The 27800-nt window shown below is 40.4% G+C and overlaps 1 protein-coding gene across 10 annotated transcripts in view; it reads right to left on the bottom strand.

Moving 5' to 3' along the window:
• Nucleotides 1-623: 623 nt before the first annotated feature.
• elf1 (E74-like ETS transcription factor 1) overlaps nucleotides 624-27800 on the bottom strand; it is a 269290-nt gene continuing 242113 nt past the window's right edge. For 9 of the 10 annotated variants that reach the window (XM_060832618.1, XM_060832620.1, XM_060832617.1 and 6 more), the window contains 6 exons: nucleotides 8728-8835; nucleotides 8053-8232; nucleotides 6944-7027; nucleotides 4392-4584; nucleotides 3807-4229; nucleotides 624-2889 (listed from right to left, as the gene is read on the bottom strand). In XM_060832618.1, the coding sequence (XP_060688601.1) occupies nucleotides 1938-2889; nucleotides 3807-4229; nucleotides 4392-4584; nucleotides 6944-7027; nucleotides 8053-8232; nucleotides 8728-8835 (1940 nt within the window). In that variant the 3' untranslated portion in view covers nucleotides 624-1937. Of the gene's footprint in view, nucleotides 2890-3806; nucleotides 4230-4391; nucleotides 4585-6943; nucleotides 7028-8052; nucleotides 8233-8727; nucleotides 8836-24688; nucleotides 24845-27800 lie in introns of those variants that run through there. The other variant, XM_060832627.1, reaches the window with a different exon arrangement.

Genomic DNA, 27800 nt, shown 5'->3' with positions numbered 1-27800 from the left:
AGAGAAATCAAAGTTAACATTTTGTGTCCAGTGACCCTTCTTCAGAAATTTACTTCTGGTTTTGTTTCTGATTTACAGTATCTGCAGTTCTTTCAGTTCCTCTTTAGCTTGCTTGACATAAGTGTTATTTTTTGCTGAACAGCATTCTAAAGCAAACTATAGTCAGTTCTTCTGTAACGAGCTGGTTGCGTTAGTGTGGGGTTGCACAGGATAGAAAAATTGCACTTTAGAAACAGCACTTAAAGTGTTGGCATTGTAATTGCATTACAGCCAACACGTGTTTTAAAAGTTCGCGCTTTAGGAACAGAGTCCCCAGTTCATCAGTCACGTTACAGTGACTTTGCATTAATGAAACACACATTATAGTAGGACAACTTGTAATTGTTGTCAATATTTTCCGTCCATTTTGCTAATGCAAGCATCAGTCTCTTGTACCTACCACTGCATCCAACTACTGAAGTGACAATAAGGCAGCAAGAACCAATTCTGAGTTTTGATTAAAACACTGAGGGAATTCAGGAATCCACTCTACATTAAAAGTATTTTCTAAAAAAAAAAATCACCAGTCTAATTATGTAATTTGTAAAATAAAAAGGTTTTTATTTCTTTTAAAGAAATCTCACTACCACATAACATTTTTCTTAAGAGGCTGCAATATCCACATTGGCCTGAATGAAAATAGAACAAAAGCAAATCCCCACTTAGAACACAATAAGAATCTGGTCAAAAAAAAACAGAGCGCAAGAGGAATAATACACCTCAGTAACTGTAGACTTTTTTGTTATATCAAAGATAAATATTTACAATATTTTGTTTGGAAAATAATCCCACCATTTATAAAATATCCCAGTTCACATTTTTCCTGAAGATTTTTCTTCATATTACATATATGAAAAATATCATTCTGCAATGAACCTACAAGGCATTAACAATTTAGATATAAAATTTTCATCTTGTGGTTTGTTAGCACCATATTTATGGTGACCTAAAATTACATTCAATATTATTTTCTAAATCTGGTTTACATCAAATTGCTGGCAAGAAATCTAAAAGTTCCTTAAATAGGTTTTCAGCAAAGGTACAAAACATAAATAGGACATTTGTCTAAAAGGTTGTTTTGATGACTAGCCCAGATTATGCATCGGAGTAATTAAATTGGACTGGAATGCTACTTATTTTGAGAGGGACAGGGGAATTTGGGGGGAAAAAAATAGCACACAAATAGGAATAACGTACCAGTGACTTAGTCACTGCACACCAGATAGAAGACCACAGGAAAATATCTGGGATTTATGGCTCATTCAATTCTGGGCACATCTTCGATGATTGAAATCTGTGTCAAAGCAAACAGAATGAAACTGAATTGCATTCGCCTTAACACACCAAGTGCAATCTCAACTCTCAGTCCAATTAACTTGAATTTGGGATACCTCTGAAGTCCAAGCAGGATGCATCAACCCAACTGATGACCTGCCAGTGCAATGCTCTACTAGTTACCAGTGCCAACGCTGGTCAGGTTTGAAGATAACCTGCCTTTGCAGTTCAGCAGTTCAACTTAACATTTACAACTTTTACCTCAGCTTTCACCTTTGCGGTACTTGGGTAAAAACAGATTTAGCTCAAGACCTAGCTTAATTATTTCTAGCACAACAAAAGACAACAGAAAAAGTGGGCTTCAGAAGAAGCAGAGTGTGAAATTTTGATTTTTCATCAAAATTTGACAAAATTATTGCAGTATTGAGGTCCCTTGATTATTTTATAGATGTTGATACATTATTGCAAATTGTAATTGAATGGTAGCTTGGATACAGCATTAAATAAACTGACCTAGATTATAAATCAATAACTGCTTATTTACAATCTGCCAAATGATTATAATTAAACAAACAAGGATTCAACATATGTGAAAGATACAAAGATATTGTATTCTACATTAATTACAATTTTTTTGGCTCTGTTTTAACCACTACAGAAGTGGATATGGCACTTGGACTGGGAGCCACATTACTGGGATAGTTAAGCATGCTTGCTGCATGTGAAAACATTTGGGCATTTTCCAGTTTCAGAAATGGCAGGGTGTCATGAAGATTGGTATCCACAAGAGTTTTATCCTGATCATGTCTATGGTCTGATGGTAGGTTCAGCATTGAACAATCTTCATTGGCTTCCAGTTTCACTACAGGGGTGAGAGCACAGTTTGGACTGTGAGACAATGAACAATTGAGGTTCTGAGAACCTTCCATAACACTTTCAAAGTCTTTGTCCATTCCTTCAACCTTTATGACCGATGTCGTGACACCATTTGTATTGCTCAGCACCACAGTCTGGAGATGCTGGTAATTTGGCTCGTCATCTGAAGTGGGTCCAAGCTCCTTCTCCAATTCAGCCATTTTGACACTAGGGCTGGTGGTATCAGCGCTTGTTCTTGAAGCCTGGAATTCGGGAGTATCCACAATGGGTTCCGGCGGTTTAAGCACTGTGGCAATTACACTGCCAGGACGGTGGGCAACCATTGGCTGACTATTGCTATTGATGGTCACTAGTTGTGAGATGGTATCAGGTGAAGGCTGTACACAATTGTTTATCACTGGGTGAAATCCACCATCAGTTAATGAAAGACTGGTCGCAATTACTTGGGCTTGCTGGATCTCTGATAAGCCAGAACCATCTAAATCTGTAGGAGACAAAGCGGCCTGAATGGTGATGGTTTCCTTCGAGGCTTCCGAACATGGAATGGCACGTAAAATAACTTTGGATTGAGAGTTGTTCATTGTGTCTGTTCCAGACAGCACTGTTGTGAGGGGTATGGTTTGCAACATTAGCGTACCGACTGCATGTGCACCAGATGTCATCACCATAGGGACCTGGGCTGGGACACTTATTGTCCTGCTGATTTAAGGAAAAGAAAACATTCATTAAACCGTTTGGAGACACCTCGCAAGGTTGTAGCACAATAAATTAGATATCAGAGACCAACTAGTGAAATTCTTCCATAAATTTTGCAATGATAATTTTAGTACCTTTTTAAAACTAAAAATAGTACAGAAGTCCAAATCAGATTCCACAAGCTTGCAAATAATGACCAGTGTTATTTTATCCTTCCTTTCCCAACCATTCCAAAAACTGAATACAAATCTCCTTTGTCACCAAATCACAATATTCAAACAATGTTAACTCTACCTTTACATTGAGGCATCTAGTGTTCCATAACTTGCCCTAGTTTCCTAGTCCATTGCAGGAAGACATGGATATGTCTATTCAGATTATCCTAATTCCCATTTCAAGCTTCCTGTCAGATGTTCCTGATTCAATTCCCATGAAGTTGAAAGTTCCTATCAGTTTGACTGAGCTGATTTAAAAGTGAATAGCTTAATTGTGGAAGTGAATCGGAACAAATTAGTAGTTTGCTCGCCAAATGATTGTGCTAATTAAGCCTCACTTCAAGATGTTTGAAAACATTCCCAATAATGGGATTATAATGCAACATTAAGCACACCACAGAGTTTCTTGGGCAGCCACTGAAGATTTTCATGTACTCAGGCATAATAGCCATGAAATTGAGCCCATATCTTTCTCAGTAGCATCTCTGTTAATGAAACTGGTCCCTTAACCTCAGCCTGGAAGATAATTAGAAAATTAGATAGTGCACAACCATCCAAAAAACACTTTTGAAGTTATGATTTTAGAAAAATGTACTTTAAGGTTACAGGCTGCTGGTATATTTGGTGTTTGCGCAAAATGGGAACATTTGATTTTTTTTGCAAAACCCTTTCGCAAATTATAAATTACAAAATGTTCATCACTACCTCATCGGGTGTCCAGATGATGCTATAGTTACAGTGCTCTTTGAAACTTCTGGGGATCCCTGCTGAAGAATTTGATTGCTCTGTAGCCCTTGGATGGTTTGTAAAAATGGACCCTGCTGTACTGCTGCCTTCTGGCTTTGCTGAGTTAGCAAGGAAGTGTGTTCCTGCTTGATGTGCTGCATCAGGACGCTCTGTGGCACCACCGTCATTTTGTTTGTATTTTGCAGCTGAGACACCCCATAGGTGGTGCTTCTGGTTTTTGTCGGCGAAGTAGCTGTGCAACTGGGTGAGGTCTCCGAATTTGAAGTAGAGTGCTCAACTGAGTCATCGTCTATGACCACCAGATCCTTTGGCATCTCTTTGAACTGATACACCAGCCGCTGACCTTCCACTTTTGCCAAGATCCCTCGTTGGTAGTAATACCTAGAAGGAACCAAACAGTCAGAATTCAACTTGTTGCTGTACGATGCATGATGACCAGAACACTTCTTAAAAAGCTTACAAAATGTTAGGACTTTACAATATATTGTGTCCAACAAAGCTGAATTAACTCCCTTTTGTCCAGAACGCTCGGGCCCTACTCACCTAAGCGCTCTGCCCATTGTTTCATAGTTCATATCAGGCTTGTTTTTGTGTTTGCCCCATAGTTTGGATACAGCCTTCGAGTCCACTAGTTTAAAAATTCCCTTCTCCCTCTGTGTCCATTTAATGTACTTTGGACAAGTGTTCTTGTCTTGAAGGAGAGCCAGGAGGAACTCCCAGAGATAAATTGTGTTACCTAGAAAGGAAAAAGCCAAGCATCATGAAAGGAGAGGCTGAATATGTTACTGTTCAGATGTTCAATAATAAATATTTAACAATAAACAATTTGACAGGAGGCAAAAGTGAAACACTGACTTTTTTTCATAGCATTCAGATGGTGAAGAATGAAGTAACCTTTTTTTTCCCTGACTGCTCCAACAATAGTCATTTCATGGAAGCTTTCCATTTGCTATTTTCTAAGTTGATCTGTTTGATTGTATTTGCTAATTTTTAAGAACGTTGAATTGTTGTTAAACTTTGATTAATTCATCACCAGAGATTTCAGAAGATCAAATAATTTATTTCTATTGAAACAAACCACGCATTTGTCTTTTTTGACCGACAGAATTGGTAGATGTACATTTGCATTTTTAAAAAAAAATTGTATGAACATTTATTGTCACCTTAGATGAACTGTTGGGACTTAATTGTTATGCTCAAGGTAAGCAGTAAGGGTTGGATAATCGTGTGGTAACTGCAGCATGACAGCCTCTCCAAAAATAATCCAACTGCAATTTTTTGCCTTAGGGTATATTTGCTTTGATGGATAACCTGACGATTATGATCCCATTGAATTTTCACTCCCTATTGACATAGTGAATAGCAGGGTGTAGAGCCAACATTACAACAGACCCTGTTCCTTTTTAACTCAACATGTTAAAACTATTCTTCATAATCCTGATAAAAAAGACACAAAGGAGTCTGAAATTTCCTCCACTAATCAAAGGCCAACTCTGTTGTCCTGCAACTTTAGTTTCTGGGCTTCCAATAATAGTGCATCTGCCAAATGCCACAGAAACAAAACTAGCACTTCCCCAGTGCATCTCTCTCTTCCTCCACGAGCAGAACTCCTATTCCTCGGCTTGCTGCAGCTCAAGAAAAGATCGGCAAGTCAATGATTGATATTTCAGGCACAATAGGCGAAATGGTCTTCTGTGCTGTGCTATGTTATATTGTTACAACACAGGGTTAAACCCCTCTGCAAATTTAAACCAACAACACAGAAAAGATTCACCCCATGCTGTAAGCTGTTAAAATTTGAGAGGCAAAGAGCTATCCCAGAGGTAAATATTTAATGTAAAAATTAACAACTTTGTTCTTTAAGTCCAACAGAGAATATTAAAACAACTGTTTACAACTCATTTTTCTTAAACCTATCTTTTACTTCCCACTATACAATACTAGTCTGATTAAAGAAATCCCAAGATTTACCAAAAAAAAGTTTGAAAATGAGTCAGCTTTGTCGAGTTTCCTCTGGAGATTTTCTCCAGATCGGTTTCAAGCTCCTTCCCCAGACTGGAACATCTCAGAGAGCTCTGAAACAAGCAGCCTACATCTCTTGAGATTTTGGCAGTTCTCTCTTAACTGTTCAAAAATGTCTGGTTTTATGCCCCAAAACATCAGATCATTTCATTGGTTTTAATATTATCAAAATATTAAATTCAAACTTGATTGGAGCTTGGTATCTTGGGGCATAATTTAAACTGATTGGTCAAATTTGAATTTGTTTTTGTCTCATGGCAACGCAGCTGCTCTATTTGTGTTGACCATGTGTTACATTGTTATCTTGTTCAGAACACTTTGTGCTGTGTCAGACAGTTTGGCTGGCTTTTCCACTCTCTTAAAAGGCACAGGACCTCTATACCTTTATAACACGTTCGATTCCCATGTTCCAATGCCACAAGTACCACGCCAATAGCAGCTATTTAGAGAAGACTGAATCACAAGTTTATTATTAAAAGAAATACATTTATTTTGGTGAACATCAGGTGAATAATGAAAGTCTGGAGAAGGGAACATTTTCAAAATTTGACTAGCCAGTATTAGTAACCATCATTTCTAAATCAAGGATGCAGTATTCAAATGTGGGAGGGAAGAGGTAACCATCCAATAAATGTGGCAACACACCATCATTTGAAAATTCTATGTTAGTACTGTCTTGTTGCATGCTCAAACAACTGCTTTCAGGACATGAAGAGTATCTTTTTTAAACCTTAATTGCTTAGAATTTTGATCACAAAAACATCCCTGATCTTCTCCTAGCAATGCAATAACTAGCCATTCCCCACTCTTCTCTGATTCAACATAGATCACCAGTAAATGCAGGCTGTCAGCTTTAAAACTGAAAGCCCAATTACGTGGGTTGGGGAAGGAAAAGGAAGGATGTGTGGAAGAATGGCAAACATGACATAAGAAAAACACTATTTTTATGTTGTCAGCAAACCCATCGCTCAGTGCCATCACATCATCATTTTGCTGATGATGTAAAAAGCTTCTAAAAACGTAAATCACAATGTTTGTGCAACTGTCAAGCTGTCTCACTAATCGTGCAATACCTTTTCCATCCTTATTTTTCTTCTTAATTGGAAGGTGTGGTGCTGTGACAGGTGAAGATGGTCGAGCAGGTTTCATCTTACGACCTGGAAAATTAAATCACATCAGTGTGCACGCATGGTACGCTCTGATTAAAACTGCTATCTAAACTGCAGCGTGCACCAGCACACATTCTGGCCACATTAACATGTGTGCGTTAGCGTGTCTATTACTGATAACAGCAAACATGAATACAAATTGCAGAAATGTTACAAATTCACTGTTGAAAGAACTTTAACTGTAGAAATAGCCCTGACATTTCAAAAGAGGTTCAAATGATCAGGAAACCTTGCAGCTCTGGGATTGAAAATCTTTTTATAGCTGATTCAAATGGGAAGTGGCTTGCCTGGTTAGAATTCTGTGCTTAGACCAAGCATGTACTGATGCACAGTATTATTACCAATCCCACATTCCAGCACTTGTGTTTGCGTGGACACCAATGCAAAACTGACAATAACGATTGAGCACAAGCCTTCATGATGCAGGAGGTCATCTCATCCTGATTTTAGTTTGTTCCTAGTACAAGTCTAAACTCAGTCTTTCACAGGAACTATTTCACACAGACAGCATACACAACAAACACTCATCAATATTTATCAAATTATCTTAATCTCACAAATCAAAAATATGCTGGGCACACAACTCAAATGCATGTGCCTTAACCAGTGTAAAATTGATCGGGAAAGTATTGACTCAAAACTGGTGAATATTAGCCAAATGCACACTGCCCCATCGAGTATAAAATTTCTAAACTCTCACAGGAGTAAAAAAAATGCCACAAGAAGCAGATGCCAAAAAAAAACCCATATATCTTTAAGTGCCTATTCAAATTGTGCAATTATTTCCCAAAATCGGAGGCAAAATAAATTTGGATTGTAAATATCCTTTTTCTTCTTTCCCTGCTAACTTCTTTTTTATTTCTTTATACTCTAATTTGTTTTCCCTTAAGAATTTGTACTCGAGTACTTTTGTACCTAAGTTGGTGTCATTAGTGGTGACTTGTAAATTTTTCACTGTACTGATATGACAGTAAAGCTAATTCAATAACTGTATCGGTCAATCTAGAATTTACCTTTCTTTTTCCTTTGTTTAAGTGCATTTTTTCTGGGTGACTCATCTGCAGAATCATCTTCATCGCCTGCCACATGAGCTGAAGACCTGTTGATTACCTCTGGTCTCTTATCTGACATGACAGATATGTGAGGCATAGTTGCAGTGATTTCTCCATCCAGAGAATGCGCAAATCCATGAACTAAACAAGGATTAAGGTGAGAGGGGGAGGGGAATCAAAGTGAGGGGGGAAAAAAAAATAACCTCAAGGTTTAGTTGAAAAGATATTGATTTGAGGATTTATTTTTCATAGATAGAACATTCGGAGAGTCCGATACCGATGTGCCAGTGCTGCTGACAGATTAACAGGAGACTTCTTCACACAGCACACACTCCATTGTAGCTGAACACTTTTAAAAAATCAGTTTATATTTCATTTTTCCTTCCAGTTGTCAAATGCACAAGCAATTGTCTTTGCATAAATTGATGATATTTTTAGGAAAACCATCAAATACATCCAATATGAAAAAATGGGCTTCAGACCAAAGTCCTGACCATAAGCTGGAACACTGTGCAGTCTACACTTACATTGTGTGGTGTACATCTGTTCTAACATAATGACACCAGTTGGCAAGGAGTGAAAAAGAAAATGCCAAGTGTCAAGGAAATGAAAAGTATGCATGTATTTAATACTCACACATTCTTTTTTCATCCAAGATCGCATTTGGAGATTCCATGTTAAGCAGTGCTTCGGCAGCCTCAATGGTCTCCATTGTTTCATCTTCATCCTGACAGGATGCTTCCACTAAGGATCAGAGAGAATCACCAAAGTAGGTTAGCAAAGGGCAAAGATTTGTAGCCCACAGGAATGGTGCACTACAAGACAAACATGCCACAAACAAGTCCTGTGCTAGAAAACAAGGCGGAGATGCGAGTGCAACCAGTCTTTCCAAGTTCAAACTGACAGGGAAATTATGAAAACAGACAGGGATTGACGAACTGCTAGAGTTTAAAATAAAAGGGAAGGTGCACTAAAATCAAAGTAGTATAATTGGCATGTTAAAATAAGAATCAACAGTCAAGGCAACTGCAATTGACAATAGACTCCTCGTGTTGCATGAGCAACAAGAGGGCAATCAAACCTAAATGAATGTTTTCTCACAAACCCTCTAGGGTGAGATAGGGATGCCAACCAATCACTGCTTTCAGTGTTTTGGCAGCAATACAGACTTCTCTGCTTGTGTTAGAGCCTTGGCAAAGAGCCAGAAAAACAAAAGTAATGATTCAAACAGTAGCCGAGACTACTCAAATATTAGCAAGCCCCTTCTATGCTGCCTGGTGCAGTGTCGGACAGCATACCAACTGCAGGGAAACCCATTAGACCGTACCATCTTCTGGTTCCCTAGGAAAAGTGAACAGTAGAATGCCAGCAATTATCAGATATAAAATGCCCACCCAATTTAGGAGTTACAATTCTGTGTGTGTGTGAGAGAGAACCCGATCAGATTCTGTGTCAGAGTTGGAACCTGTACAGCAGAAATGAATTTCAACAGATGCTAATTTTTATGCACATGCCCTATATCCAATCTGTGAAATAGTATTCCCTGCGTTCACGACTTTAGAAACACACCATCTGAAATTTAATGCGAAACCTCTATCTGCTGCAGACAGTAAAAGTATAATGATGGCATTTTATTAGCACATACCTCTCAGGAGATCATAACAGAGAAACAAAACATACTGGCTAACCTGCTGATTCCAACCTCAAAGTATGAGACACCTCCAATGGTGCTGACCAGTAATATGCTATATTGCTGTAAAGTGATATTTTTATAGATCACATTACAATATGATAAAAGCAACTAAAATATATGATCATCACTGTTGGAATTTGAGTTGTTTTTAGAGAGGGGGCAAATGGATGCAGATTAGTGCTAAGAAGTGTTGATTTTCAAAAAGTTAGACTTGAAGAGGAATTTGTAAAAGGAAACGCTTCAGTGGAAATGTAAAAGAACCTTTAACAGAGTGTCAGGAATTAGGTTGAAACTTTGTTCTAATGTAGGCATTAAGGTTTTACATAAATACATCTAATATATAAAAGAATTATTTTATATTAAATATTGAAAATATACTTTGAGTCGAGATTTATTTCTACTTTCTTTTGTGCAATAAACTGGTGTTCGGTTTTTAGAGATCATCTATGGCCTTACACAATTGCATTTCAGCAACTAACAACAACATGAACTAACTAAACAAGTTTAACATTTGATCCATCAAGTCAGGTATCATTCTTGAAACTGCAGACATTCTGGTTCCACTACAAAACAGATTCACACTGGTCAAAATGTTTTGACTATTGGCATACTTTTTCATTTATTTTGTCCACCTGTCATTAAAACATTTAGTTACTACAAACTTCCAATACATTTTTTTGAAAATCAACTTTTTTCCCCCTTTATTCATTCCCGGCATTAGGGTGTTGCTGGCCAGCCAGCATTTATTGCCCATCTTTAATCATCTACACAGCAGTTGAGAGTCAACCACATTCCTGTGGCCAGACCAATTAAGTATGACAGTTTCCTTACCTAAAGGACATTAGTGAACCAGATGGGTTTTTCAGACAATCGACAAGGGATTCATGGTCTCACTGTTTGACTCCTAATTCCAGATGTAGAGGAATCTCATTATCCAGCATTCAATTAACCGAATTTTAGATGATGCAGACAGGATCGCAAGGTTCCAATGCTTGGCTAACTATTTTATCTGGCATCAATTATCCAGCATTCAATTAACCAAATTTCAGATGATCTGGACAAGATCGCAAGGTTCCATTGCGTGGCTAACTATGTTATCTGGCATTCGATTGACCGAGCAAAATACTCCCCGCCAATGTCCTTCAGGTAATCGAGGCTCCTCTGTATTGACTCTCTAGGTGGTTGACTCTCAACTGCCTTCTGGAAATTAGGGATGGGCAATAAATGCTGACTGGCCAGCAACACCCTCATCCCACGAGTGAATATTAAAAAAAAATGTTGCATTTTCAAAAGAACTTATAGGTTTGTAGTAATTAATTCTTTTAATGACAGACGGACATGAACTTCTCCCTCTCCCCTCACATCTTTCATACATTTAGAGATAAGATTACTTATTTTCTCACACATTTTCCATGCAAGCTCTCCGAAAATGAAACAACTCAGTGTGCGTTTAAAGTAAGCCAATCATACACAACCATCTCCACTGAGGAGTGACAAGTAGATGATCCAATTTGGTCTTGTTCTGAAGTCCCCAGAATCACTGATGCCAGTCTTCAATTTGATTCACTCCGTGACCATGAAAAAGTGGCTGAAGGCACAGGATACAAAAAACATGAGTAGGTTGGTCAACAAGATCTGGAGTTGCATGACCTTAGTGGAACCGAAAGTGAGCATCAGTGAGCAAGATGTTGCTGAGCAGGTGCCATGTGATAACCACTTCCATCACTTTGTTTATGATTTGCTTACAGTCCCTGACGAGATCCCCATTTTTGATCTAAAGACTGTGTCATTTCAGTACATCTATAATATTGGCATCAACTCAAAAATTGGCTAGGTTTATCTTGTCCAAAACAGGATCTGTACTATTTAACCTATTACACCCCCATCAATCAACTCTCAAATCATCCAACTGATGAAAGGGGTCAATTTGCAAATGAGTGTTCAGTTTGGATTCTACCATGGCCACTCAGCTCCAGACCTTGTTACAGGCTTGATCCAGACATGTACCATAGAGCAGTGGAGTCATAGAAATCAGAGGAAAAAGTTCTCAATTGGTTAAAACAATACCTAACATACAGGACGATGGCTATGGCTGTGGAAGGTCAATCATCTATGTTCCAGATTATTACTACAGGAGATCCTCAGGATAGTATACTAAACTCAACCATCTTCAAACTAACCTCCACCGTATGGTCAGAAGTGGAGATGTGCACTATAGATTGTAGTTCTGTTCCATTTGCCACTCCTCACATACTGAAGCAGTCTGTGCAAATACTCATTGAGACCTGGATAACATTCAGCAGTGAGTTGATAACTGCAAGTAACATTTCTGCCACAGTGATGCCAGACAACGTCCTACTGCAATAACTATAATGGATCACCATGGACAAACCTATCACCCCAAACAATATCTTGGAGGCTCCATTGACCAAAAACTTTACTGGACCAATGATACAAATATTGTGGCTATGCAATCAGATCACAGCATGGAAAGCAAAGACAGGATATTGTGACATGCTTAATATTGTTAAGCACCTATCAAAACTCTACCTACATAAACAATAAGTACTGCAGATACTTAAACAGGTTTGGAGATGCCAGTGTTGGACTGAGGTGTACAAAGTTAAAAATCACCAGGTAATAGTCCAACAGGTTTAATTGGAAGCACACTAGCTTTCGGAGCGACACTCCTTCATCAGGTGGTTGACAATCACCTGATGAAGGAGCGTCGTTCCAAAAAGCTAGCGTGCTTCCAAATAAACCTGTTGAACTATAACCTGGTGTTGTGTGATTTTTTAAACTTTTCAGGTTTAAGTGAAACTTTCACCCATGTAATATGCCTTTATACAATGGAAACAAAATATATATTCCTATATAAATATATTTATTTATCTAAAATATTGAATCTTGAAAATTAGGTTATTTAAATGCAATAGTTTATCACGTTATCGAATCATATTTGTTGCAAAAGCTATTTGTGAGGAAACAAGTGATGATTATCTATTTCCAGCAGTTGAATAGCGAAGTTGATTATCATTTCGGTTATACTGGGCATGTTGTTCCAGTAAGACTCAAACAGCACCTCTCCCCATGAAAAGCACAGCTGAACTGCTGGCTATTAAATATTCCCTCATGCCTAGCATCTGTATCATGTGTAAATCATTGGCTAGATTTCAGGCAGCTATGTTAAAAGATTGGTAGCTTTATCTTAATCTAACTGCTTTCAAAATCTGCTGTTCAAAATGGCTCAGGATGCAATATACACTAGTCTCTTTAAATCTTGTAAGGTTAATGTATTATAGACAGGAGATTACTGTCGAGAGGCTCAGAACAGTATTAACTATAACCCATATAGCTAATGGGAAATTATAGGAAATCCAGTGGATACAATTACAATGTGCTTGAACTAAGAATTGCTGTCGATTGTTTTGCCCCTTCCCAATTGCAGCATTAATCTCAATCCTACCAGCTCCTAGTTAACATTTGTTTTCCTACTTCTACATTACAGCTGTCTTAATCAGGAAATTCATTGGCATCTTACAAAGTTTCTCCAATTTCCCATGATGTTGGAGGATGCACAGGGTGGAGAGGGAATGGGGTGGTGGGAACAAGCACTCCTTTTACAATTTAGCTTTTGCAGTGCCATCAAAAACTGCTAACCACAGGGTTCACAATTTTCTTAATTAAGATTACAATCACCCACAGTCATTTTCAATATGGTCAGATCAGTTTTGGAAAGCAATCATTGATGTAATGAATGCTTTTCATTTGCATTAGTGAAAGCAAACACTTGTAGAGATCATTATTCTCACTCTAAAACTTGGGAGATTCTACAACCAGATGTCACTGAGTCCAAATCCCATCTGCTGGCAATCTCAAATAGCTCGTGCTCAATACACGGATGGCATTTTGAGATACAATGATTTCCTTCATTCAAAGTGCAAGAATGTTGAACACAAATAACAGCTGATTTCCTTGGAAAACAGTCAAACAGGTGCTCAATCGATGATGGCTACAAAATGAATTTCTGAACAAGAATTGTTGAGTCTAATAACTGGCCTCTGTCTGCAGCCTACAAACCTGAACTGCAATGGGCTGGTACTCAATACGTCCCAGTTATGAGGCCATGAAGTGACGCAAGGCATTCTTTAGAATAATTCAAACTCATTCAAACTGTTGGGTCACAGGTACCAACACAATTAATTCTACAAGACCTGGTCTGAAACTTTGACTTCTCTAAAAAGGTCCAATTTAAGATTATTCTCAAATAGACTGCACAAATCCTGTACAATTGTGGTGTCTACAAAGTATAAACTTAAAAGGCCTAAGTTGAGTTATATTATCCAACAGCCTCAGAGCAATATTGCCAGCCTGTAAATTTGCCAAGTTCCCTTGTCATCCTTACACCACAAAACAATTACACACAGTCCAGCATGCAACTAATTCAACGTATGTCATTTAAACTCAATAGTTCAACATAAAGCATTCAAACGGCGATCACTGGAGGATTCCTACATATGCACAAAGCGGTGGGATTATATTATATTCTGGGAAGCAGTTTCCTCAAAAGGCCAATCCCATGCCAGTTCATGAATTAAGGACAATATACGTAGGTCAATGTTTTGAGACCAGCATTTAGACAGAACTTATAAATTAGAAAATAACCCCAAGACACTTCACAACAACATTGTTGGAGACAAACTCAAAACCAAAGGAAACATTAGGGCAGGTGACCAAATACTTTGTTAATGCAGTAGATTTTGAGGTGGGTGGTGGTTTAGGCAGAGTTCAGGGCCAAGTGCAGTGAAGCAAGTGGGGAACATACAAGATGCCAGAGCTCAGGAAAGAACAGATTCAAAAGCTTGAGGTCAGAAGTCACATAACATCAGTATATAGTCTAACAGGTTTATTTGAAACCTCAAGTCTGTTGGACAATAATGTGGTGTCACGTGATTTCTGACCTTACAAAATCCAACACCAGCACCTCCACATCAAAGATCGCATGAGGTTACAGAGAATAGAAAGGTCAAAGCCCATGGACGATACTGATTGTAAGGATGAGAATTTTAAGTTTTCTGCATCAAGTTTATTTTTGATTATTGTGAATTTAATTTCACAATAGTTCAAAATCAACATCATAGACTTCAATAAAACAATGTAAGGGCCTGTTGATGCTGTAACAGCTTATGGTCAGGTTTATTTTTGCACTTAAGCTTTAATGTAGTGCAGGAAAATGTATACTTGCAAACAAGAAAAGTTTCATAATTCAAACATACGTCTGATGTCTTAACTCATCACCTCAAATTATTCCAACCAGCAATAACACACAGGTATTTACCCAGTCTCTGCTATTATGCCATGTAGCTCAAACTCTGTCCACGCTTAAACCAAGTTTACAATAGCCAAATTACTGAGTATCCTACATTGGGGGCGTAAGTGTAGAAATTCATAAATTTAATGCATTTAACACCCGCTTTCCAGACTGGGATTCCTGATCCAAAAATCTCAGAACTTGATTATATGTTTTTAGAGATAAGTCTCTTGATTAAACTTAAAATATAAGCCATAGCTGTTAGTTTAACCTGGGGCAGTGTTTGTATAGGTATAAGACGGTGTTATTTTCTGGGTCTGTAGATCGTAAAGGAGCAAAAATGGCCTTTGCAGTGATATGTACTTCTTGTCAGATGTGGGAGTTTAAAGAGAGTTTAAGGGTTAGTGTGGATTATATCTGCCATAAATGCTGTTGGATGCAAATCTTATCAGATCGAGTGGATCGGTTGGAGAGGCAGATAGTAGCAATGAGGAAAGCAACAGTATATGATGGATGGCAGTTATAGGAAGGGGGGAAAAGTCTCAGATACAGTCACACAGGTAAGTTAACTCCTGGAAGGGTGAGAGTGGTTGGCATCTAGGGCAGGAGTCTTTTGTGGATATACCATTTCAAACAATATGCTGCTCTGGAAAATGTAGGGGGTGATGGATTCTCAGGGGAACATGGCATGAACAGCCAAGTTTCTGGTATTGAGACTGACTCTAATGCAACGAGGGGTATGTCGGCTTCCAAGAGATCAACTGTGTTAGAGGATTCTGTAGTCAGAGGTACAGGCAGACATTTCTGTGGCCAGCAGAGAAAAAGCAGAATGGTGTGTTGTTTCCCTGGTGCCAGGATCAAGGATATCTCAGAGGGTGCAGAATGTTCTCACGGGGGAGAGAGGCCAGCAGGAGGTCATTGTCCACACTGGAACCAACGACATTGGAAGGGAAAAGGTTGAGACTCTGAAGGGAGATTACAGAGAGTTAAGCAGAAATTTAAAAAGGAGCTCCTCAAGGGTAGTAATATCTGGATTACTCCCAGTGCTACGAGCTAGTGAGGGCTAGGAATAGGAGGATAGAGCAGATGAATGCATGGCTGAAGAGCTGGTGTATGGGAGAAGAATTCACATTTTTGGATCATTGGAATCTCTTTTGGGGTAGAAGTGACCTGTACAAGATGGACGGATTGCACCTAAAGTGGAAGGGGACTAATATATTGGCAGGGAAATTTGCTAGAACTGCTTGGGAAGATTTAAACTAGTAAAGGTGGGGGGTATGGGACCCAGGAAGATAGTGAGGAAAGAGATCAATCTGAGACGGGTACAGCTGAGAACAGAAGTGAGTTAAACAGTCAGGGCAGGCAGGGACAAGGTGGGACTAATAAATTAAACTGCATTTATTTCAATGCAAGGGGCCTAACAGGAAAGGCAGATGAACTCAGGGCATGGTTAGGAACATAGGACTGGAATATCATAGCAATTACAGAAACATGGCTCAGGGATGGGCAGGACTGGCAGCTTAATGTTCCAGGATACAAATGCTACAGGAAGGATAGAAAGGGAGGCAAGAGAGGAGGGGGAATGGCATTTTTGATAAGGTATAGCATTACAGCTGTGCTGAGGGAGGATATTCCCAGAAATACATGCAAAGAAGTTATTTGGGTGGAACTGAGAAATAAGAAGGGCTTATACCCGAAACGACAATTCTCCCGCTCCTTGGATGCTGCCTGACCTGCTGCGCTTTTCCAGCAACACATTTTTCAGTTCTGATCTCCAGCATCTGCAGTCCTCACTTCCTCCTCAAAGATCAGCAAGGCGGCCTTTGTGTGGAGCCAGAAAATGGGGGAGATACTAAATGAATATTTTGCATCAGTATTTACTGTGGAAAACGATATAGAAGATATAGAATGTAGGGAAATAGATGGTGACATCTTGCAAAATGTCCAGATTACAGAGGAGGAAGTGCTGGATGTCTTGAAACAGTTAAAAGTGGATAAATCCCCAGGACCTGATCTGGTGTACCCGAGAACTCTGAGAAGCTAGAGAAGTGATTTATGGGCCTCTTGCTGAGATATTTGTATCATTGATAGTCAAAGGTGAGGTGCTGGAAGATTGGAGGTTGGCAAATGTGGTGCCACTGTTTAAGAAGGGCAGTAAAGACCAGCCAGGGAACTATAGACCGGTGAGCCTGACCTCGGTGGTGGGCAAGTTGTTGGAGAGAATCCTGAGGGACAGGATGTACATGTATTTGGAAAGGCAAGGACTGATTAGGGATAGTCAACATTGCTTATTGTGTGAGAAATCATGTCCCACAAACTTGATTGAGTTTGTTAAGGAAGTAATAAAGAAGATTGATGAGGGCAGAGCAGTAGATGTGATCTATATGGACTTCAGTAAGGCGTTCGACAAGATTCCCCATGGGAGACTGGTTAGCAAGCTTAGATCTCATGGAATACAGGGAGGACTAGTCATTTGGATACAGAACTGGTTCAAAGGTAAAAGACAGAGGGTGGTGGAGGAGGGTTGTTTTTCAGACTGGAGGCCTGTGACCAATGGAGTGCCACAAACATCGGTGCTGGGTCCTCTACTTTTTGTCATTTACATAAATGATTCGGATGTGAGCATAAGAGGCACAGTTAGTAAGTTTGCAGATGACACCAAAGTTGGAGGTGTAGTGGGCAGCAAAGAGGGTTACCTCAGATTACAACAGGATCTGGACCAGATGGGCCAATGAGCTGAGAAGTAGCAGATGGAGTTTAATTCAGATAAATGCAAGGTGCTGCATTTTGGGAAAGCAAACCTTAGCAGGACTTATACACTTAATGGTAAAACGTCCTAGGGAGTGTTGCTGAACAAAAAGACCTTCAAATGCAGGTTCATAGCTCCTTGAAAGTGGAGTCACAGATAGATAGGATAGTGAAGAAGGTGTTTGGTATGCTTTCCTTTTTTGGTCAGAGTATTGAGTACAGAAATTGGGAGGTCATGTTACGGTTGTACAGGACATTGGTTAGGCCACTGTTGGAATATTGCATGCAATTCTGGTCTCCTTCCTAACGGAAAGATATTGTGAAACTTGAAAGGGTTCAGAAAAGATTTACAAGCATATTGCCAGGGTTGGAGGATCTGAGCTATGGGGAGTGGCTGAACAGGCTGGGGCTGTTTTCCCTGGAGCATCGGAAGCTGAGGGGTGACCTTATAGAGGTTTACAAAATTATGAGGGGCATGCATAGGATGAATAGACAAAGTCTTTTTCCTGGAGTTGGGGAGTCCAGAACTAGAGGGCATAGGTTTAGGGTGAGAGGGGGAAGATATAAAAGAGACCTAGGGGCAACTTTTTCCATGCAGAGGGTGGTACGTGTATGGAATGAGCTGCCAGAGGATGTGGTGGAGGCTGGTACAATTGCAACATTTAAGAGGCATTTGGATGGGTATATGAATAGGAAGGGTTTAGAAGGATATGGGCCAGGTGCTGGCAGGTGGGACTAGATTGGGTTGGGACGTCTAGTTGGCATGGACAGGTTGGACAGAAGAGCCTGTTTCCATGCTGTACATCTCTATGACTCTAAGTTTCCCTAAACACTGAAGTGATCGCGAAGAAGGTCAATTTAAGAAAGGCCATTACTGAGAGGAGGGATGTAACAGGGAACATCCACATGATGTAGAAAAAATTCCCATGTTGTGGATTCCATAGAAACAGTTTCAAGACACAATCTTTTATTCTGCAGAGAAAAAAAATCCTTGTAAACTCACTGCCTTAGAAAGCTATAGGAGGTCAGATGAGCAAGCTTCTAAAGTAATAAAGTACACCTGACTGCCATTATATTGCAGTGCCAATCAGCAAAAGCCTCCACTTGGAACAGTGTGATCTATCATTGTGTAAATCAGTACTCAAACCAGTGCTTTTTTATTCATATCATATATTGAAAAGAAAACCTTACAATTACTAACTCAAAATTAGCTTCCAAAGCCTGCTGTAAAGACAGCACAGATCATTAACCCTTCATTTTATCATCTCACACAGATTAGGAGTGACGAGCAGTCTTCACCTGAGAACTGCAATTAGTAACAAAGAGGAGCCACATTGTTATTCTAGCTTGCATTTCAGTGGTTACAATTGAGGAGAAATTGTACAACAGCAATAAACCACTCAAGCATCGGTCCTTCAATTATATTCCTGCCTTATAATTATCCTCCAATTTCATAAAGTTACAATTTAGTAGGGAATAATGTACAATTTTGCTCCCTGCCTCCATCATGTTCAGGCCTAGTTTTCAGAAAGATGCATCTCCTGTTGGGAAATGATATGCCAAGGCAGCAGTTTCCCCTCCAGTACTTTGCAACTGCCAATTGTTCAAGACAGCCCAGACCGACTTTTAAAGGTGGAGATTCCAAAGGCAAGGTGCTATCTGAGCCCTGTCTAACCCTGCCCTCACTCAACATTCAACCTAGAATACTTTCCAGCAAGACACAGCAGTGCAAATCATGCCCGTTATGATCCTTTCCACTCTAGATCTGTACCCAAGATACAAAGTGGGGATTGAAACCAGGATTGGTGGTATGACTAAGTCCCATACTGAGCAGTCCACTCAATCTGGGCTGGGAAGGGGGAACCCGAACCGATTTTCACCTTGTTAAAAAAAAATCACACAACACCAGATTATAGTCCAACAGGTTTAATTGGGAGCACTAGTTTTAGGAGCACCGCTCCTTCTTCAGGTGGTTGTGGAGGACCCACCATTGTAAGACACAGGATTTATAGCAAAAGTTTACAGTGTGATGTAACTGGAATTATACATTGAAAAATGCCTTGACTGTTTGTTAAGTCTCTCATCTGTTAGAATGACTATGTTAGTTTCACTTCTTTCATATGTAAATCACAAAACATTTTTTTAAAAGTTACATTCTCAGGTGAACTTAAACAATTGGTGTCAGCACAGATAATGTTTTGAAGGTGTTGGCCCCCTGTGTTACCTGTCTGTGCCATAACGTTTAAACTGATTCTAATCTAAAAAAAATGAGTGAAGAGTCTTACATAGATTCATGCAATTTTTGAGCAAAGTACTATGTAACTCTGCAAGTACAAATGCACCCCATAAACGTATATGTGTGTGTGTGTATCTGTCTGTCTGGAGTGTGGGATTCTAAGTGTCTGTGAGACAGAGTGTGCGCGTGCGTGTGTATATAAAGGGGTCTAAGTCTATGAGAGGGTGCATGTGAGAGTGTGCGAGTGCGTCTCTCTGTAGGAGTGTGACAGAATGTCGGGTGTGTGAGAGTTTATGAGTATCTGTGTGTGTATAGTGCAATGGTGGTCACCTGTAATGTGACATGAATCCAAGGTCCCGGTTGAGACCCTCCCTATGGGTACAGAACTTGGCTATCAGCCTCTGCTCGGTCACCTAAACACACACACTCCTAGAGAGAGACACACTCCCACACATGCACCCTCTCACAGACTTAGACCCCTTTACACTCTCTCTCACAGACACTTAGAAACCCCCACCCCAAAGAGAGACACACAGACACACACACGTTTGTGGGGTGAATTTGTACTTGCAGTGTTACATTGTACTCTGCTCAAAAATTGCATGAATCCATGGAAGACTCTGTTAACTCATTTCTTCAATTAGAATCAATCTAAACATCATGGCATACATAGCACCACAGGGGGCCAACACATTATCTGTGCTGACACCAATTGTTAAAGTTCACCTGAGAATGTAACTTCTTTCAAAAAAGGTTTTGTGATTTACATATGAAAGAAGTGAAACTATCATGGTATTCGAACAGATGAAAGACTCAACAATCAAAGTATTTTTCAATGTATAATTTCAGTTACATCACATTGTAAACTTTTGCTATAAATTCTGTGTCTTACAATTGTGTCCTCCACAACCACCTGATGAAGGAGCAGTGCTCCAAAAGATAGTGTGCTATTGACAACCACCTGATGAAGGAGTGTCGCTCCGAAAGCTAGTGCGCTTCCAATTAAACCTGTTGGACTATAACCTGGTGTTGTGTGATTTTTAACTTTGTACACCCCAGTCCAACACCGGCATCTCCAAATCATATTTTCACCTTAGTGACTCTTCTGGGGTAGGCTACCAGTTGGATACAGTGACTGAGAAGTGACAATGAAAACTGCAACAATGCAATAAATTAGACAAACAAGTCAATTGGAATCTGCAAATTCCTATTATCGTTCTTGTCCTCTGAGGCTGTTGTGCCACCACCAAGTTCATTTCACAAAATAGTGGGAACTTGAGTTTTAATTACCCATCCTATACTGTATGATATCTGCATTGGTAAAGCAAAGTACAGATGGTAGAGCGAATATCCTGTTACAATACCATTATGTGCAATCCGGCAGTACTGCCCAGTCAGCATGTTTGCCAAATAGACAAGCTGCTTTTCAGAGATTATCCAACGTCATCAGCTGCACATACTGCTCTTTGTGCTTTCTGACAAATGGACTCTTCAAATCGTGTCACATCTACTGCTGCCATCCCTGCCATTGTGGTGAAGAGCCATAAAAACTTGTTGTACTCTGTACACTAAAATAACACTTGCTGGAATTGAAAAGGGCTTTTTGTTGGAATATCAATGGTGTGTCCTTCGTAATAACGAATGGAAATATTCTCAACATCTGACAGAAAGTAATCCTTTTCAATAGCTCTGGTGTTGCATAACGAATCACTGAATTGGGCATTCATGTCTATAGTAAGGCTTATATAAGTAACATTTATAAACAAATCGATGAACTTGTAGAACAAATTTCCCAGATAGCCAGATGGGTCATGGCATTACCTGGTGTAGACTAAAGCACATTGATGTAAAATATCTCAATTTTTTTTGTCCTACAATAGGACATTCCACTTCTCACATCGGAGAAAATGTACAGGGTCCTATGTTTAGTTTAGGGTTTAGGAGTGGCAGATATACATCAACCTTGATTCAACTGTAGCACTCACGTCTCTGAGGCAGAAGGTTTGGCTTCAAGTCCCACATGAGTACCCAACTGACATTTAAGTGCTGTTCTGAGGGAAGTGCTATCATGTCAGAGCTGCTGTGTGAGACATTAAATCAAGGTCCACTTCTAGGAGGAGATCAGGAGAGTTCACCCAGTGTCCTGAGCAATACTTATCTTTCAAGCACCAACATCACACACACAAAAAAGAGACTCTCAATTGTGACTCTCAATATCTGGGAAATTTGTTCTAAAAGTTCATCAATTTGTTTATAAATGTTACTTATATAAGCCTTACTATAGACATGAATGCCCAATTCAGTGATTCGTTATGCAACACCAAAGCTATTGAAAAGGATTACTTACTGTCAGATGTTGAGAATATTTCCATTCGTTATTACGAAGGACGCACCATTGCTATTCAAAAATCTTGTTCTGTGTGCAAAATGATTTTCCATATAAATCAGTAACTTCAAAAGGGCTTAAATCACTGTGAAGTACATCATAAATGTGTGTCTTTCTACACTGGCCTGGTGCATCAAAATCAGATTTTGCATTCCCATTCGATGTCATTGACCTGTGCTTGCAACTGAATGTGTGGGCAAATCCACAAACAGTCACAGCTGTGATGCACTCCACAGTCCAACAACCTCTGCACGCTCACTGCCAAAGTGCTTTGATAAATCATTAGAATTATCTGTGAACAGCTCATCCCCCCGAGAATCATATCTTTGTTTTCCTACTGGGGGGATGAAAGTGGTAACGGGGTAGGGGGTGGTGAAGAGTGGTGGATGCTGAAAGTACAAAAATGCTTTCTTTAACTGAAAAGTTGTAAGTTTTATATGCAATTCAAACCGAGCCTTTGATTCCATGTGATCCCCTAGCTTGACTTTGGATGCCTGAAAAAGATTCCGAGCTGAATTTGACAGAATTTCTTTTTCTCCTTACTGGTTTCTGATGATCTCCCACACTCCCGGGAGAAGGGCATGGTTGAGGGGGGGGGGGGGGGGGGGGTAGGCAGGTGGTGACTGTTTTGTATTAGTTCTCCCAGCTCCATTAAGAGCATGTGGGGAGGTATTGATGGGCCAGCTGCTCTTTTCCCACAGATCATTTTTGTACATTTGTATGAATTAAACAGCAGCAAAACATTGGGCAACAGTCAGAGAGGCAGTGACCTTTGTTTAAGAAAATGAATCTGCTCAAAAGTAGTGCTGCCACACTGAGAAATCTTGAAAAAAAAATGGATTGGAAGTTGAGATTATAATGCAAATGATAGCAGTAGGATGTAACAGCATAATGTTTGAACCCCTCCAGACAAACCACTCTAGCAGAATAAATCACAGAAATGGAATGTCCAAAAGGCAAGGATGAAGCTCATTGAATGGATCCAAAAACCCACCACTTCAGGCTGTTGGAGCAATTAGCATATTTAATAGAATTCCTTTATATTAGTTATAAAGACACAGTCTCTACATCTTCTTCAACCACAAGCATCTCTTCTGCTAAATGAAATTTATTTTCAAACCCCTTCACCAGATTTGTGTCGACATCTAAATCAGTTACTAGACTAAACGGACATTCCTCAGCTTAAATAAGAGACACATCCTCGTTCAAAGGGAAATTCATTGCATGAGGTTAGCAACATACATCATCAGGCCACCTTTGCTCTTCAGAGGGAGATCGTAAGAATGATCCATCAATAGACTTGGAACGGCCAACACTCCAGACTTCATACCCGTGTGAAATTACACGTGATCACTTTTCAGCTTTTTAACAGGGAGCCTGCAACAGGCCCAGTCTGAAAATGATGAATGCCAGTCACATTTAAAGGGCTGGTGACTTTGCACATGCTTCTGTTGCCATTTTTTTTCCTCCTTTCCTCCCCTTTCTTGTTGCAATCTGAACAGTGCTTCCAATCCACCCCGTGAGCTGTTTTTTTTAAATAAACCACCCCCCCCCCCCAATCAAAAAAAAGTGCAACTCGCACTTCGCGTTGCTGTCAAGGCGTGCAGTTGCTCGCTTCCGTGTTGATAAGACCACCTGAAACTCCAGGCAAAACTTGAATATTGCTGATAAAAGGAGACAGGGGGTTTTCCACATGAATTGATGTTCTTATGAATCATCTTGATGAGCACAAGAAAAAAATGTATTTACTCCAGCAATTTTAGAATTACTCCTTAAATTTTGTAAAACCCTTTATGAACATGCTGAGATTTTGCAGTCAGTCAAAACACAACCAAAATGCTGGGATGCTGCCATCTGTTAGGTCTTCAAAGAGAACACCCACCGCCCCCACCCAACTCCATCCGCTACTCTGCGTCCCAATCGCAGCGGGTTAATTTCACGCATTCCCCTCGCCTCACCTCCCCCCCCCCCCCCAACCGAGACAGTAATGCCTTCATGTCTATTTCAAATCCTCCAGCTTCACCTCCTCCCCCCCAATACACAAACAGATACGCGCACTTTCACTCTTAAAAACTTTTGCCATGTTTTCCTGAACTTTGAGCAGGGCTGTGGGAGGGAGGGAGGGGGATGGAGAGAAAGAGATGCAATTTTCTCCTCTCCCATTCCCCCCCCCCTCTCTCTCTTCTCCCCCCCCCTCCCCCAAAATAAACCCCTGGGGTTTACCTGCCCGGATTAACAAATCCAGCGGCGTGTTGATGTCCTGGTAAACGGGGAAAGCCATATGGAGATGGAAATCCGCTGGTTTCTCGCTGACGGGACCACGTCTGCTTTGCAAAGGCTCTTCCATGGAAGTTACGTGGCGTCCTCCGTGTGGAGGGTGAGTGGTGGGGTGGTGGGGGGGGGGTCTCTCTTGCCGGGCTTTCCAGGCGAGAGGTTCCCCCACCCAACCCTCCTCAACTCACCCACCCACCCCCTTCCCCCTGTTTCCCCCAAAGCCGGAAGCGTTGGATCACCGCGGGACTGTATCGAACTTCATCCCCAAAAACTTCCAGCTTCTTCCGGGATGGTGTTCCAGGACGCAGGCGCCGTGATTGCACCTCCACCTCTCACTCGCTCCCAAAAAAAGTGAGAGAGGGTGGGTGATCGGTGGGTCTCAGATCTCTCCGGGCTTGCAACACTGTAAGCTTCCCCCCACCCCACCCCACCAATCCCCTCTCTCCGTGTTTAATTCCTGAAGGCATCCCAGCGAAATGAGATCCTGCTTCATTCCAGCAGCTCAGGACTGCAAACACACACACACACACACACACACAAAAGGGTGTTTGGAAGCCAGAAAATAAACAAAACGGGAGTTGCTGGGAAGACCTAGCAAGTCTGGCAGCATCTGTGAAGGAGAGGAATCTGGGAGTCAATGTCTCTCCTCACAGATGCTGTCAGACCTGCTAGGCTTTCCCAGCAAGTTGGTTTCTGATTTACAGCATCCGGCAGTTCTTCCGGTCTTTATGAAATATTTAGAAGTACATGTACAGCTGTATTCAGCTGTTCCCCCCCCCCGCCCCAACCCCCACCTCCAATCACCACGCTTTACCCAGCAGTATTACATAGCATGCAGATCCTGCAAGGCCAGAGGCCCAGGCAGAGAGGTTTCACAATTTGAAATTCTGTCATGGTGAGATATGCCAGCCAACCTGACAGGCAGGTCCAGGACTTGAGGGGGGTATAGGGGCTAAGACCTAACTGGATCTCTTGCACCAGTTGCACTGTGATGGTTTAAGTTCAGTCAGGACTGCAACGTGCTGGAAATACTGGGCAGATCACCCAATCCACATTGGGCAAGACAAAAGCCACAAGTGCTAGTGCTTCAGGATCTATTTCAGCTGCTTCTCAGTTCAGTCTGCTAGCTCTCTAACATCCACCCCACTAATTTGCTGTGAAATGGGATTTTCCTCCCTTTCTCTGAACATTGTGGAAACATTGCCTGTCGTGTGTTTTAGCAGTGCAAGTACAGAAAGCACAGACCCCGTTACTGCGGCTGCTGGAATTCTTAAAGACACACTGAGGATGCTGCAGAAACTCAGTAGGTCTCACAGCAGCTGTGGGGAGAGAAACAGAATTAACATTTCAGTCCTCTACAACAGCTTTTCACTGTATTTTACAGGGCTCTGGCCCAAAACGTCTAATTTCCTGTACCTTGGATGCTGCCTGACCTGCTGTGCTTTAACCAGCAACACATTTTCAGCTCTGATCTCCAGCATCTGCAGACCTCACTTTTTACTCTATCATCAATTTAAACAAACACCCTAAAATGAGAGAATCTAGTTGCGTGTATTGGTACTGTCCCACTTTAAAATAATCTAAATAAAGCCTTACATAAATCAGCAGTTGATTAAACTCATTTTCCCTGCCATATAATATGCATTTAGCATCACAGTACTCCACTGTAACTATTATCATTGACATATGAACAACAGTTTGACCTTTGTCTGAATTCTGATAAATTCCACATGACAATATTTCTCTCCTGAAAAGGAACTGGAAACAGAGTTCTTTCAAGACACCTCTGTTATAAGACATTGCTTGAATAGCAATATGTTGAAGCTCATTACAATGCACAGAATGACTATGGGAGAGAAAAGGTTCAGATAGAAAACAATCCTGGACTGTCGAGTTTTCCCTTGTTGCAACAATTAAGAATCCCCCAGACCATGAGCCTGACCTCCTCACACGACGATAAGCACTAAAATAAATTTAGATGGCTTGTTTGCCTGCCCACAGGATGTTTATTAAACAATCAAATCAGAGAGGGATAGGGTAAAGAGACAACATGCACTGTAACACTGGGTACAAACAATGTCTTCAGTTTGAAAGATGGCCTAACCGAGACCTGTTTCTCTTTGGCCTGTGGTGGACATTGTACATACTGCAAATAGATCATAGATTCCAGCAGCATTCATCAACAATCTGATTGATAACTCTTCACCAATTGTAAACATTTTACAAAGCAATCCCACAGTATTCCACTCAGAACAGAAATAATAATATTGCATAGAAAAACTGTTTCTCTAGTCTCCAGAAACAAATCAAAGTCAGAACAGCAAACCAACTTTATGCAATCACTCAAATTTATTAATGCTTAATGAATATTTATATTGTGAAAATCAACTAGTTTCACCCCCTAAACGAGGATCTGGGGCTGTTATACTCACAAGTATGTACCTCCACAGAAAGTACTAAATATAGGATGGAAAAAGGGAAAAAAATAACATTTTGATTTAATTATGTTATGCAGTGTGTAACTGGTGAGAAACTTGGTATAGGATAAAATGTTGCATTTATATTTTCATTCTATGCACTCAGGAAGCTTTTCATAATTAGTGGATTACTTTTGAAGGTAGTCATTATTGGCTTGGAGAGAAATATGGCAGCTAACCTGCATACAGCAAAACTGTAAGGTGCAAGCCCAGCTAACATTTCGTGGTGTTCTTGTCTGAGAAGTCAAATGTTGGCTGAGGGAACTTCTGCCTCATTTTCAACATTGTATGTGGGAGAATTTACTATTCCAGAGACAGATGGTGCCTTGGATTAACTTCTTATCTAAAAGATGGTACCTGTGACAAAGCTTAAGTGGTTATGTGTGAGGGAAATAGTGTCTCACAAACTTGACTGAGCTTTTTGAGGAAGTAACCAAAAAGATTGAGGGCAAAGTGGTAGATGTTGTTTACAGAGGAGCCTCGATTAACCAAATATCAGATTATCCAGCAAGCTCGTAAGATCCCGATGCTTGGGTAAACAATGTTATCCGGCAGGGCAAAAGTGAGGATGGTAGATGCTGGAA

This window comes from Hemiscyllium ocellatum, chromosome 11 (assembly GCF_020745735.1).
Source record: "Hemiscyllium ocellatum isolate sHemOce1 chromosome 11, sHemOce1.pat.X.cur, whole genome shotgun sequence".
In the NCBI taxonomy this organism is placed as follows: domain Eukaryota; kingdom Metazoa; phylum Chordata; class Chondrichthyes; order Orectolobiformes; family Hemiscylliidae; genus Hemiscyllium; species Hemiscyllium ocellatum.
The sequence above is the reverse complement of the archived record's forward strand: the minus strand, read 5'-3'. Positions and strand labels throughout refer to the sequence as shown.